The sequence below is a fragment of the Anas platyrhynchos genome, chromosome 5 (genome assembly GCF_047663525.1).
Source record: "Anas platyrhynchos isolate ZD024472 breed Pekin duck chromosome 5, IASCAAS_PekinDuck_T2T, whole genome shotgun sequence".
Classification (NCBI taxonomy): Eukaryota; Metazoa; Chordata; class Aves; order Anseriformes; family Anatidae; genus Anas; species Anas platyrhynchos.
In genome coordinates this window covers 26578481-26593255 of record NC_092591.1, presented here as the reverse complement: position 1 = coordinate 26593255, position 14775 = coordinate 26578481, and the positions used below count along the sequence as shown (strand labels likewise).

At 53.2% G+C, this 14775-nt stretch overlaps 1 protein-coding gene across 10 annotated transcripts in view; it reads left to right on the top strand.

Moving 5' to 3' along the window:
- The window catches only part of LOC101804808 (uncharacterized), a 75492-nt gene that overhangs the window by 38505 nt on the left and 22212 nt on the right, over positions 1–14775 (top strand). For 9 of the 10 annotated variants that reach the window (XM_038179635.2, XM_072038493.1, XM_038179638.2 and 6 more), the window contains 3 exons: positions 7772–8056; positions 13954–14027; positions 14443–14528. In XM_038179635.2, coding sequence (XP_038035563.2) covers positions 13962–14027; positions 14443–14528 — 152 coding nt within the window. In that variant the 5' untranslated portion in view covers positions 7772–8056; positions 13954–13961. The remainder of the gene's footprint in view (positions 1–7771; positions 8057–13953; positions 14028–14442; positions 14529–14775) is intronic. The other variant, XM_038179640.2, reaches the window with a different exon arrangement.

The window sequence follows — 14775 nt, the reverse complement described above, 5'->3', positions numbered from 1 at the left end:
GTTCAGGCTCTCAGCCTCTCTCAACAAGCTGAGTTTGGACAAGAAGTGTACGAGGTACTGGTCAGAGGAGCAGCATGCTGGCAGATGCTGTGCTGTAAGAATCCTAGAGGAAGCAGGGCGCAATGAACGACAATCTAAATTTCTGGTCTACAGCTGGGCGCTATAGGCTGCTCCATCCTTCTCCGTGCAGCCGAGTGGTTCAGGTCAGTGTGTCAGGCTCACTTTCCGTGCTGGCATCCCGTCTCTTGGGGACAGGACAGTCACGGCACAGTCTTGCACAGCTTTGGGTCGGGGTCCCTCCTGGCTGCAGCACCTAGCAGTGGGGCTGGAGCTGTGTCTGGCTCAGGCTGAGCCTGGGGAAGGGATGAGAATGGTGTTTAAGAGGTTAATTGCTTATATCTTCTTTATTCTCAGTGCCCAAATTAGTGATGAGGATTTTCTGCTGATGGGCAGTAAATTAAATTAAGGAACCATTCCCCGAGCCAAGACTTTTTTTTTTTTTTTTTTTTTTGTCTGCAACAAGTGCTTTCATGCCATGGTGCATTTTTAATGACCACAAGCGTGCATGAAGCTGGGCTTAGAGCTGCTAGAAGTGGCAGCAGAGCACACTGAAGGTGTTGAGACCACACTCAGCCATTGGTCCAGCCTTGAGTCAGCAAAAAAAACCAAGTAGCTGCTCCCCAACACGCCAAGCGCGCTTTCTGCAGCTCGCTGGGGCAACAGCACCGTGGGCAGGTATGATTGAGGTCTTCGCTAGGTGTTAGCTTGGGCTGTGATATCTGAGTGTTTCATGTCCTCAGTAACACTCAGAATTCTGGTGCCCTTTTGGGTTTTGGGACCTTAAACATGATACCCTGGTTGCTTTAAAAAAATATATTAAAAATAAAAAGTGACTGCGCGTGTTAATGCATTCAGTGCTTTTTCGGGAGCTGTAAGCTTGGCACCAGGGCCTAAGCTTTCATGTGACACCCATGTTTAATTCTGAATCGCTCGTTGGCAGCATCGCGGTGGGCTCAGTGCATTTCTACGGTTGCTGAGTAAAAGCCCAGCGGCAGCGGAGGCTTCACCCTGGTGGTTTTGGGGCGAGGTATGGTGATAAGGGGTCTGGCAGGAAGGAAGCACAGCGCATGGTAAAGAACAGAGAAACTGCTGAACTTGCGTGGGCAGAATCGTGTCTGGAAACCGTCTCTTGCAGCAGGTCTGAGGGTTTGGTGCCTGATGGTGCATGTGCTCCTGCTGGGATGGGCAGGCAGCACGGGCTGTACCAGCTGAGAGCCACCTTGGTCCCAAATTCCCCACGGCTGTTGTTAGCTGGGAGGGGATTCAGGCTGGGATTCTACCGCCAGCCCTCACCGAATGAGGAGGGAGGGGAGAAACAATCTGGAAAAGCAAATATTTTTGCGCTCATGTTGAGCAACAGCGTGTGCTTTTGTTTTCTGTCAATGGAAGGAAGTGGGAGAAACGTGTCACAGCTTCAGTGCATCACAGGCTTCGCTGCTGCAAAAGAGATTGAGCACAGAGGATCAGAGATCAGGATCCAGGGCGTAGTGCCTGTAAGGAAAAGATGCCTGGAACAGCACTTGGGAAAGGCGCTGCTGGTGTTCAGCTGCAGCCGAGCATCTGTCAGAAGCAGGTGCTGAAGGAAAAAGAGTAGAAATAGAGAGAACCTGAGCTGAAGCAGGGTGTTTGCCTTTGGTTGTTTGAAACGTGAACATCTCTCGCGGCTGCTTTGCAGGCTAGCAGTGGAAAAGCTGCCCTGTGCGTTGCACGAGTGCTGTGGCTTTCATCACCATGCTGAGTAACGCGCTGCTGCCTGCACTGCTGTGCTGCCACAGGTGCCTGCACATACGGTGCTCTGCCAAGTGGTTCCTGGGCACTCCTCGGGCTGCCGGGGTGGAGCACGGGCTTTGGGATGCTCTGTGGGACGGGGGCAGGAGGTGCGAAGCCTGAACGCTGCCGTGCAGCTTCCTGCAGCCCTGTGGCTCTGGGCTGAGGCCCCTGCGGTGCTGCTGGGCTGGCGTGTGCTGGGCCTGGTGCTTGCGTGCCCTCCCAGCTGGGGTTTGGGGTATTTCTGCTCCTGGGCTGAGCGACAGCCCTGGGCTGGGGCATCTGCGAGCAGGGAGCTGCGGTGAGAATCCAAGGCCTGGCATGCGTGGGGACAGGTGAGCCCGTGGCACTCGCAACTGCTACAAATAGGCAGCGGTGCAAAGCAGTCTGCAACAGTGAACTTTGATCTTGTAGAGATCAAAGAATTGGGAAAGTTTGTGCATGAAACAGCGACAAGAAACCAGTGTTTAACACCTTTACTGGTGCGCTTCCTTCCTTGATCCTGATGTGAGCAAAGGCTGACGTGGGTACAGGAAAAATGAAGGCTGCTCCGGCTTGTCAACAGCTGATTTGTGTAGTCGAGGAGTTTTATTTAGCTTGCTTGCTGCTGCTGGGGAGCAGTCGTGGTGTCAAGGTGCTGGGTGCAAGCAGACAAACTCCTCCTGTCCTGTACTTAGCCAGGACAAGGCTGCAGGGGCTGTGCTTCAGGGGCCGTGCTTCAGGGGTTGTGCAGGCTCCTCTGCCAGGCTGACAGCGGTGATGACAAGCAACCAGGCTCCCATTCGCTCTCTGGAAAAGTTCTTCCTGCTAGTGACTTGATGCTTGTTAAAAATAACACGCACCATCTCCATGGTTCTCTGTTGTGAGGTGTTATTTCAGGGCCTGCAGTCATGTTCTGACTCCGGTGCGAATCTTGTTCTTTGTATTTGCCCCGCTCTTTACTTCAGGAAAGAATAAAAGCCGTTTCTTTGCTCCTGTCCTTACCGAAGCCCCCCCTTGCTGTGCTCAGGTGCGTTTCTTGACAAAATTGCCTTTTCAGAGCGATCGTGTAGAGTGCCACCTCCAGCTGCTCTTCAGGTAGGATGCGTTCAGCTCTCCCACGTTCAGATCATGGGGTATAAAGATGCCCCTTCCCCAAACTCCAGTGGCAAATCGTCATCCTGGTTCTTTGTAGCAATTAACCAAGTTAACAGACGTGCTTTAAGTGAAGCGTCCAACTGTTGCTTCTCCCGGGTGAGTGTTAGGTGCTCTAATTTTTAAAGTGCTTTGTCAAGTTCAGATCCCAACTCCTTTTTCCTCAGCTGAACACATCTTCAGATGCGTCAGACTGCGTCTGCTTTTTGCTGTCCTTTTGAAACCCCGGGTGATGCCTGATTTGGTTTCATTTGCTCCCAGGGGAGAACACCACACGGACAAAAAGACCGCAATTTGGGACAAAAGCAACAAAAAGCAATTTCAGGACAGCCTTGCTCTAGCCAGTGCTGGGAGCTTCTTGCACTTTCTTCACGCTGTCGGGGCAGGGCCCTGCTGCTGTCTTACAATTGATGGATTCCTGCGTGTTTTCCATGGGCCAGATTTTTAAGTTTTCTCTGATAGAAATGCCACGGAGCTAAACTGCCAGAAGTGACCGGGAAACGACTGCGTCCCCAGGTGCTGTGGAACTTGGGCGAGGTGCTGGCAAAACTCCCAGTGCTTCCTGACGGCTCTGCCCATGGATGCCTGCCCGCGGGCTGTCCTCGGCCCCCCTCCCGCTGGGCACAGGACCAGGCGCTGAGCTCATGGGTAGGGCTCTTTCCCCAGAAACCAGGATGAATTCCTGCCCCGTCCCGCTGCTGTGATCGTCACGGGAAGTTTCAAAACCAAGCTTGGGGGAGAAGTCAGGCTGGTGAGCCTGAGCTGCTGGTTCCTGCTGGCTTGGGATGGCCTGCGAGGAGAGGTAGGGGTTGGGGGGGGCTTGTGTCGTGGCTTGGTCATGTGTGCCATGGATTGGTGAAGAAATGCAGAACATGGAATAGCTTGGTTGGAAGGGAGCTACAGAGATCCTCGAGTCCAGCTGCAAGGCGTAGGGTAGGAAGGAGGTAAGGCTTGGGGCATTTCATCCTTGTAAGGAGTGCTTGGATGTGCTGCTCCAATCCCATATGAATCTCCACCACTGCTCAGTGTCCCCCAGCAAGCACTGGGAGTGCTCCCACGCATCCTGGCCCAGCAGGGTGCTGTCAGTCCCTGGCTCTTGCAGTTGTCCCTGTCCCCACCAAGTGTCCCCTGCAGACCTCTCTGCAGCAGCGCGGTCTGAGCCACCTTTGCCGAGCCCTTCAAGGATGATTAAAAGCTAGTTAGGAAATAATTAGGAAGTACCCAGGGAGCAGTGACACCCCAGAGCAGCGATGGGACTGTGCTTGGTGCTGTGGGCTCAGCCCCTGGTTTGGGGGGCCCTGGTTCAGCTGCTGCTGATCGCCTGGGGCTGGAGCCCTGCGGCACACGCAGCGGGGTTTTGCTTATGGCTGGAGTTGGCATCCTCTTCCACACTTACCAGCCCACCTGTATGCCTGCTCATCGCTCCCCCGAGCACCGTTTTGTTGCATTTAACTCATGTTGCAGTAACGTTTTTGACTTCTGAACACCAGCAGCCCTTCCCTTGCCGTGGCTGCAGAGCCGCGTGGCCGCCCCTCGTTGCGCGGGCTCAGCGGATCCATTTTTAGCGCCAGCCCTGCTCTCCATGTCAAGCCTGGTGAAGTGCTAACAGCCCTGTGAATCGCAAGTAGTACTTTGGAGCCCTGACCAAATTACCCAGATGTTGATTTCAACACCATAAAAAAAAAAAGGCTTTATTTTTACATCGACTCCTAAGCTGGTGAGCTGCCTCTAACAGCGTGTCCTACCCCATCCTCGCTGTTTCATAAGCTCGAGGCTGCTGCTAGTACTGCGTGTGCCGTGAGTCTGCCCCTCCAGTTGGATTTTATAAACATGTTTTCCACAAAGGGAAGAGGGGAGGCTTCTTGTGTGGATGCTTTCCTCCAAGGGAACATAACCATTGCGTTTTCTTGTTTATCTGAAATGGTGCTTTTGCACAAAATAGCAGAAATTCCTGCGAGCTTTCAGTTCGGGTAATTTTAGGAATTATCAACAGAAAGGAAGGGAAAGGTTATGTGGTAATTAAAAAAAGATTGCTTTAGTGCTCCTTAAAATGCTGTGTGTCCCAATGCTGCACTGCAAAGTCGTAAAAGATCACAGAGCTTGGGGAGGCGTTTTCCCAGTGCTGGATCAGACACTTCTTGTTTCCCTGGGGTTTTCTGTTACTTGGTGTGATTGCTTGGGGCTTCAGTAGTAGAAAGTTAACAACAGTTGGCGCTTTAGCGTCTGGAGATGCTGTTTGAAGGTGGTGGAAGTCCAAGGAGCTGCCAGCATCGTGGTCAGGGAGCGTCCTGGCACGGGCTGCCGCATACAGATGGGTTCGGAGGCTGTGCCACCTGCTCAAACCCATTAGGCTGCTTGAAGAAATGAGGGCAGCACTGGGAGAACCTCACTTAAAATCCTGATTTTCCTAGGAGCACGGGCATTGGTCTGGGTCACGGTAACAGCTCAAGCCACTTCTCCTAAAAGCGGAGCGCAGCCAGGGGCTTTGGCAAGCGGTGGGAGACGCACGCAGTCAGTGCAGTCTGTGTCTGTCTGTAACTGAACTGAGATGACTGCAACTTAGGAACCATCGGCCTCAGTGCCTATTTTGGGCGACTTTTCCAGAGGCGAGCTGTACAGCACTGTTAGTGGATTTTTCATTTCCTACCTATTTATCCTATTTGTCCCAGTGCCTCGGCATAATGGGACGTTTGTTATTTCCTTGTTCATGTTTCACGGTCCCTCTGTGCCAAGGAGAGCACAGGCTGCTGGCAGCGCGGTCACTGGCTTCTGTGCGCTGCTTGTTCCCGTATCCCTCGCTAAGGACCCTCTCCAGCCCTTGTGGTGCCAAGGGGAAATCTGAACTGTTGGTCAGGCCGTGTGCCCTTTTCCTTCACATCAGACGAGCCTGTGGTCTGGCAGATCCTTCCCAGAGCATCTGAGGGCCGATATTCCCCTGTTCAGCGGGGTTGAAGCGTTGTCTCGCCGCTCAGCCTGGATTCTCGCTCAGCACTCGCAGTGCAGCCGCCTCCAGGTCGTTTTATCCCGGTGCTGGATCTCCCTTTGGAGTTTGCCTGGCTGGCTGCTGAGGTCCGGCCACGCTTCCGTGCTTGGAAGCAGCGCTTGGGTTTGTCCTGCCTGCTCCACAACGGAGTGGAGAGCGATCATCGCCGTGTCTTCCTGTGGCTTGCTGCTAAAGAAATGTAAGCTGCTCTTCCAGCCTGAAGCAACCAGAAGGAGTCAGTTCTTGAACTCTGTGTTTATCCTGTTCCTTTCCAGCACCATGCATCATCCAAAAGAGTTTTTTGGGTTTTTTTTCCGTCTTTCTCGCCTTTTTATAGACACTGGAATGGAGGAAGGGGGGAACGCGGAGTAGAGAGAAAATAAGTCTTCAATTCCCAAAGCAGCACGTGGACTTTTGCACTTCCCAGTTTACTTCTCTTTTTTTTTTTTTTTTTTAGTGAGGTCAAGGAGAAATCGTTTAAATAGTGAAGCTTAACAACAACAACAAAAAACCAAAATTCATTCATCTTCCTTCATTGTCGTCTGCAGAAGACGAGTTCCTAGCAGAAAGAGCCTAAAGCAAATGTTTAGATGTTTTTTGTTGTTTTAAAGTTGTTTTTTTATTCCCTGTGAGGTCTAAAAATAGAAGCTGCCGAGGAATTGTTTGCAGACCCGCAGTTCTGCCTGAGGGCTTCAGCTCACATCTGAAGCTGTGGCTTTTGGCATCGCAGCGGTTGCTCTTTGCAGAAGCACCGAAGCCGCTCTGCTGTAGTGCGAGCAGGGAGGAGCTGCTGTCAGAGCCTCCTCACCAGCCCTCCTCCTCCCTGCTTCTCCCCTCCTGCCTCAGCCCAGGTCAGAAAGCCTCCACCTGAGCCCCAGGGCACGCTGCAGCAAATTTGCCTGAAAATGAGAGCAAAACATAAGTGCTGGGAGCACGAGGAGGACGGTGGGGAGGAGGCTGAGGTTGCACTTGCTGCCACGCAGGGTGTTAGCCCTGAGGGGGGTGGATAGTGTGGAAACGCAGCCTCACCTTTAAGTGTTTCTGTAAGGAAAAGGCTTGGCCTGGATGTTTGCGTCTCACCGCATGTCGTATTCTGGTGATACTTGCAGCGAAGTATCGTCCTCATGCCCACAGCTTTCCATTGTGCTTTGCAAACCTGATGTAAACTGGGGGGACAGAGGAAAATGTGAGCAATTTGCATTACAACGTGTGCAAGGATGTTATGGGGTACTCAAGGACAACGTGTAGGTACCATAGTCTGCGCTACAGGTTACTCAGCGCTCACGGTGTCCGCCTCAGCAAGGAGCACGTGGGAAGCAGCAGAGGCGATGTTGGAGCTGTGGCTGCAGGACTCCGTAGGCTGATCTGCTGCAGGACATCGGCTTTGTCCTGGGAAGGCTTCTCACCAGCCGAAACACCGCTCGGCTTCGGCATCCAAAGCTGCGGGATGTGCTGGCGGCCCTCAAAGTCACTTGCACAACATGCACGTGCCCACAGGTTGCAGAGCGCAGGCTGACAGCCTTCGTGTCTTTGTTTTCCCTTTGTCGCTGCTAAAATTTGGAAGGAACACCAGTTCTTGAGGCTGTCACGACAGCTCCACATTGGGCACTGTCCTTTGAATTGCTTTTAGCTGCTTGGATGTGTTGGGTAGAAACTGAATGTGCTGGGAAGGAGCTCAGCCAGCCCCAGCTCTCCAGCCCTGGGGTAGGGCACGGAGCATCCTCTGCTGGCTGTGCCTCAGGCAGCCTGTCCGCTGGTGCAAAATTGTCAGGGGCTCTGCGGAGTGCCGGGGACGGAAAGCTCACCGACTCCTTGCTTCCTTCGCAGTGACTTCGTGGGAAGAGCGAGCCCGCGTGCGGAGAGCCACCTGGCCTGCCTCTTCTCCCGGCCTCTGGCGCTGAGCTGTGGCACCGCGGGGCTGCCAAGGACAAAGCTGCAGTGAGCGGGTGGCCTGAGCCAGGCCCAGGGACCCGGCGTGTCCCGGGATTCGTCGTGCCCCGCAGTGGAGACGTCAGCTCGGGGCGAGGAAGGCTCACGACCGGTTAGATGCCCGAAGGGGAGAGCACAGCTCCGGCTGAACGGATGCATCTCGGCACCTGATACCAGGCTCAGGTAAGGGCGTGCTGCTGGGCACCGGCTCACGTTGCCACGCCTCAAGTTGTGCCAGGGGAGGTTCAGGTTCTGACATTTCTGCTCAGAAAGAGCAGTCAGGCACTGGGGCGGGTTGCCCAGGGAGATGGTGGAGTCACCGTCCCTGGGGGTGTTGAAGGAAAGGTTGGGCCTGGTGCTTGGGGACGTGGTGTAGTGGGTGACATGGGTGGCAGGGGGACGGTTGGACCAGATGACCTTGGAGAGCTTTTCCAACCATTATGAGTCTATGATTCAGATATGGTGCAAGTTTATTGGGACAGGAACTGGTATGAGTTTTCTGTAACGTGTCTGCCATGCAGAATCTGTAGGCAGTCATTTCCAGGGACCCTTGAGACAGTTGAAACATTAACCCTGCAATTCAGCTGGTTTAGTGCTCCTTATGCTATTTAAGACAAAAAAACACGTCTGCATTCTCCTGGGTTTGTCGTAGTCAAGGAAATAAACATGCACATGGGATCTGCTGGATGTTGGTTTGTTCTGCCTGCTAGCAATTTCATTCCTGAAGCTGTTATTCACTCTGTCAGTGGAGGTCTGATTTCCTTTCCTGCGGCCCGTCTGTAGCCGAGCACCACTTTTGGAGCGAGTATCAAAGCCAGGGGCTGAGGTTGCCTAAAGCCATGGTTAGGGGACCGGGACGGTTTGTTTGGGTTGAAATCTCTAGCGAAACCACCAGGCGGCTGTGACTGGAGGTCCTACAGCTCGACATCCGCTGTTGTCACCATCAGTTGTTGAGCAGAGAGAGGGACCTGGGTCCTGCCAAGTGAGGATGTCGGGGTGCAGCCCGGAGCGTGCCGAGCCGCCCCGGCCAGGGAGAGGTGTGGGCTCCTGCTGCTTGTCTCCTCCACGCCTACAGCTGGCTCCGAGTGCTCTGAAGCACACTGAGGTGCCTGTCTGTGGGCTTGAATAAACCCTCCTGGGGGATTTGTAGCACTCTGTAGCCTGTTTCTTCTGAGCTGCTCCTCCACAGGGCTGTGGGGCGGCCCTGCAGGGCTGCACTCAGTGCTGGCACTGCTTGTGGCCGCTGTGCCCGGGGCATTGCGGCCTGGGGACACTGGGGGCTCGGCTCTGGGAGGTGTCCTGGGACAAACAGCTGGAGCTCAGCTCCTCTAGGCACGTTCCCCGCAGGGAAATGGCAGGGCCTGGCTCGTACCGGAGGCAGCTAAAGGTTTAACGTAGCTAAAGCGTGCTTTTAAAATAGAAGGCGAAACAGGAACAGAGGCGTGCTTAGTTTCGATGGCGGTGGATGTGGTCGCCAGTATGTACCTTGGTGACTTTATTCCACAGTAGCTTCAGTCTGATGCAAGCTAGCGCATTATTTAAGCACAGCGTGGCAACACTTGCTTGATTTACTACAGTTTTTTTCCCCTTATGGCAGTCTCTAGAGGTTATTTGGGCACATTCAGGGCTCCAACACACCTTTAGCCCAAACTCATTTCTTCTTCAGGGCAATAGTTATCAGTGCCTTGCTGCTCAGAGAGGCAGCCAGCCTTAAAATCCCCGTCCTCATGGGCTCGGGTGCAGCTGGGCAGCGCTGAATTGTGCTTCTACAACAGCTGCAGCAAACGTGGAGGCTCTGAGCGCTTTGCCCTGGGGTGTGCTGAGGAGGGGTGCAGGCGGCTGGGATGGCTCCGCTTGGGGAGGGACCTGGAGATTTTGCAATTTGGCTGCGTGCCTGTGTCGTGCTTGCCTTTAATTTGCTGTAACTGGTGGGCGCAGCGCAGACAGAGAAGAAACCAAAACACAGAGGCTGTAATCTCGAGCGCGCTGAGTGGCTGCTTCCCTGCAGGATGAAATATTGGAAAATTGCCTTGCGGAACATCCGCGAGTCCGGTCCAACGGTGAGAACGTGATGCTGTGCTTACTGAAAAGGGGATTTACTGGCATGTTCCCTCGACAGCCCTCGTGCCAGGTTATTACAGACCTACTGTCCAGCAAAAGGGTGAAGGCAACGGTGAGCACAGCCTGCACTGGTGCAGCATGGCAGTATAAAATCCACACGTGTGTAAAAAGCTGGTATTTTCCTTGTAAGAAGGCTGAGAGAAAACTGAAAAGTCAGCAGCTGTGGCTCAGGAGGGGTTTGGCTGCTGGGAGGCTGAAGAGCAAGAGCTGAGGTGACAGGGCTCACTCTCCTAAAAGCCAACTTCCCTCAGGCCAGTTTGTTTGGTGCTGCCCTACAGCAGCACCGTGGAGGTTCAAGGGCTACTTTAAAGGCAAGGAATGCAGAGCATGGATTTAGATACCCCACTTTCCCTAAGTATTTACTGTTACGTATGATAACGATTTTATGGGACAAAAAAAATAATTAAATCTGTGACTTCTTAGGGAGTAAACTTGACTTAAAGATAAGTGTTTGCACACAGTCGTGTATGTTTGATGCTGACGCCTTCATGCTGCTGCCAACACTTGAAATCCCACACGGTGAATTAGTATCAGGAAAGTTGTTCTCATCTAGGGAAAACCTCGATGTTTTGTGAAGTGTTTGCATTTGCTCACGGCTAGGTAGGTATTCGGTGTGGGCAGGCAGTACCGCGCGTTTTCACGGAGCATCCTTTTTGCTTGCTGTTACTGGGGTTAGTTCTTCATCCCTTGAAGCGTAAACCAGGAGCTGCACATTTTGTGGGCGATGGCAGACTGTGGGTTTTTTCTTCTACTCATTATTTTTAAAAGGAACTACTTGGGAACTCTGTTTGTTAGTTAAATTCCGTGGCTTGAGGCTTTGTTGCTCGTATCACAGCAGAATCATCTAATACCCGAACTGTTGATGCGTTCTTACCGTTCCTGTTCACGGCTGCTCCGCAATGTGGGATTGTCACCAAAAAAAAAAAAAAAAGAAAAGGGAAAATACAGTGCCCACAGGAGAAAATTGGGCAGCTGGAGAAAGCCACTGGAGTTGTGTATTTAGGGGGAAAAAAAGAAGTCCTAAGCCTGGTGCATGTGAGCGGAGAAGTGAGGTAAGAACAGGCTGGAGCTGCTTGAATCCTGGTGCCATTTCTGTGATGTGAGGGCATTTTCTATGTTTGTTCTGGTTTCCTTCAAATGAAGCAGTCACTGCTGGCTCTTCCATGGAGATTTCGGGGGGTGGCAGCTGGCCTTGTCCACCAGCACCCCCTGTGCTGGCTGCACGAATGGGCGGCCGAGCAAAAGCGAGCACAGCTCTGCCTTGCCCCATTGCCATCAACCATCTTGTCTGCTTTGGAGTTGTCTTCTAAATTCGGGTTGTCGAGCAGCAGAAAGAACCAGCACGCGTGTTCCAGGCAGGAGATGCAAAACGGGCTACTTTGCATTAGTCTGGGGCTCCTGGGAGGCTTTCATGTAGGCTGAGGACAAAAGAAATGTGGTCTTGCTGCGTTCTTCTGCTGTGGGAACCCTCCGTTGTCACCAAGTAGCTCTTCCTCTGGTTATTCTCTTACAGCATGAGGTTAGCGACAGAATAATTTCCACTTCGTAAACACCTTGCATGTTTAATTTGACACAGTTTATTTTTCCCTCTGGCCTGCAGAAGGTTTGTATTTTTAGCAGCACCTGAAGGGTCTCATTTCTTCAGCCTCCTTACAATCGGAAAATGATGTAAGGAGGGGTCAGGAAAGCAAATTTGCCTCTGATTTAAACTTCTCAGAAGAAAGCCACAGGAAGGAGAAGATGAAGATATGACAGAGGACACAGTGAGGCTGCCACTCAGACCTTGCGTCGTGAAAAAACGAAGCCACAACTAACACGCATTAAGCAAAAGCCAGGGGAGCAATTTAAGTAAGGTCCGTGGCTCCGAAGAGTAGAACAATGTGCAGTTTAATGAATTTGTCCTTGCTCTGTTCTGGTTGGGGAGTCAATAACGGGGAAATTCCCTTCCTGCTGCGAATTGAAAGTTTGCTCTTTGAGGAGCCTCAGCCAGCTCAGTCCTACCCCCAGAGCGGACTGAGGTGCTTCCTCGGGGGAGGTCAGGGCAGCTCCAGGGTTCCTGCTCATTTGCAGTGACAGCTGAGAGTGAACAAGTGGGATTTGCTTTAGGGTTGTAGAGGTGAGCTGGTCTGTCTTCATTTCAGGAAGCAGCAATCTTTCCTACTTGCCTTCCCTCTTACCCGTAGCGGTTCTGACATCGAGTGGCCAATTCAAACGTTGCTCATCGGCCTCAGTGCTGTCCATTGGTCCCTGGGTGTCCTCAAATTAATGTGGGCAAATAGAAAAGGACATTTTTAACTGATCTGCTCAGTGAAAACAAGGTGGGTAGGGCTTTTCTTCCGACCCTGCAGCTGGTTAGGATTCACTATGTGCTGTTTTCCCATAACGGGTCCCACATGAAGCTCCGTGCTTCAAGCCCTACGAGAGATCTCTGGACTGTGTTATTAAAGCCGTTCGGCTTTCAGATGTTCTGGGTAAATCACTGGATGATTCATTGTGTGGCAGCGGGGGAAATAGTTTAAGGTTGTGGTGGCTCTTAACAGTTTTTTCCTCAGCCCTGCCAAATCTTTTTACAGCAGGCAAAGTCTCCTCGGAGCAAGCAGAAGCAGCCTGACTTTCTAATAAACTATTTGAAGAGGTTTTGTCCTCATAAGCGTTCAGAAATGCCCAAACTCTGAGCCATTTGTAAAACCCCGTTACAGCTGAGTTCCCTCCTTCCTCTTAAAACCCAAACTTCCCATCTGGGACCTGTGCAGACGTGGCCACGCAGGCGGTAACGCGACGTGACTGCCCGGTGCTTGTCCCCCCGCTGCGAGCAGGGTTCACACCTCACGGCAGAAGCGTGGGGAGCACTTGAAAAAAATAATAATAAGGAATAAGAACTGAGCGCTGCGGGAAGGGGAGCACGGGGAAGCTACCAGCAGATGGAAAGCTCCGGGGCTGGCTGGAGTTTGCCTGGTTACAAAGTGGTTGGGAATGTGCTCCGTGGGCTGGGGGTGTCCCCCGTGGGCTGGGGGTGTCCCCGCTGCCTCCTCCCTGCCCGGGGACAGGGTGGCTCCTGGAGCCCGAAGGTGTGGGTGGCGTTGCTTGCAGCGCTCTGGCACCTTGCCTGCTCGGGGAGGTGACGTGGCCGTCTTGGCTGGGCCGTTCACGGCGCTGCGTGCAGGGGGGCAGCTCCTGAGCTCTCCCAAGAGGAGGAGGACGTGGTGGAGCTACTCTCGCGTTCTCCTCCAGGCTCAGCTTTGGTCAGCAGGAGGATGCTCCCGTGGGCCTGTACAAGGAGATGTGTTTGACTGAGCCCCACGTCGATCACAAAGCAGGTGGGGGCTCTGTGGTCACCTCGCTGCCCCGTTGCCCTTCTTGTAGGGATGTGTGTGGGTGCTGATGGCCCAGAGGCCGGTTTATCGTGTGCACACATCAACCAGCACAGGCAAACATTTCTCCTTTTAGCGCTGCCTTTGATGTTGAGTCAGCCTTCAGATGCCCCTACTGCTCTGGTGGCTTCACACCCAGGGCTGAGGGCAAGAGCTGGGTGTTTTGCTCTCATCCCAGCTGGCGTGCGACTGCATGGCACGGGGGCTCTGCGATAAGCACGGCTGGCTCCCACATCTCCATTTTAAACATTTTAAAAGCTTGGTGTCTTTCCTACAGGCATGTGTGCACCTGGAACAAAGGCACAGCGTCTCATCCTCCAGCCGGCTTTGCAGGCAAAGCTCCCACTTGCTCAAATTCAGTTGCTCCCCGTGCGGAGCGAGGAGCTGGCAGGCGTGCTGGGTGCATGCGAGCTCCACGCATGCTTTGTACGGAGGCTTTTCAATCTCAGCCTAATTTTAGCTTTGGGATAGGGCTGGAAGCTGAAGTTGTCAGCAAAGCTTTTTCCTATTAGCACTTGCCTAAAATATTTCCCATGCTGTGTACACATTTACTTATCTGCTCTCTTTCTTTTTCCCTCTGCCTTACAGCTTCTGACATGAAGAAAGACATAGACACTTTAATAACCCAGGAAAAAGCGGAGATCGTTGCCAAGTATGAGAAGGTACCAAGCTCGTGCTTTTCCCCTATTTAATCAGGTGGTCAAGCAGGGGTGCTCCAAAGCATCTCCACCATAACCCGTGTCTCCCTGCCCGCACATCCCCTCTCACATTGTCCCCAGACTTCCTCGTGGATCCCATCCTCTGGCTCAGGCCATAGTTTGAAGGGTGCTGGGCTTCCAGTTCTTTGGTGCCCCCTAAAACCAGGCTGCCCCGTGCCCATCAGCACTGAGGTACACCCCCGTGAAGCTGAGTGGTGCAGATTTTTCTCACGTTTGCGTTGTGTTTCCCTCCTTAGAGCAGGTTTTAGTCTCCGGGCCTGTTGCTCTGTGCTCGTGTTGGGGCTGGGGGGAGCGGGGTGTGGGCACCAGGGTATTCCTGTTACTGGGGTTGGCTCACGGGCATCCCTTCTGCTCCCAGGGCAGGCAGGAGGGAGCCGAGATTGACCCGTGGGAAGATGCCGACTTCACACTCTACAAAGTCACCGACCGCTTTGGGTTCCTGCAGTAAGTCCTGCGCTCCTCTCCTGCCCTCCCAGCGCGTGATCCTGCGCGGTGCCCTGGCTCCGGGCTGCTCTGTGCCTTGGCTCCAGCAGCCCCAGATGCTGGAGGAGAGGCTGGGGGCATCTCCTCCCTCAGCCACCCAGGGGGGGGAAACACGCTGCTTTGAGTCTGCTGCAAAGCAACGTTCAGAGCCCTCCAAAACTGCCTCAAAATGCTCATGGGGACCTTCATGAGCAAAACAAAACATAAG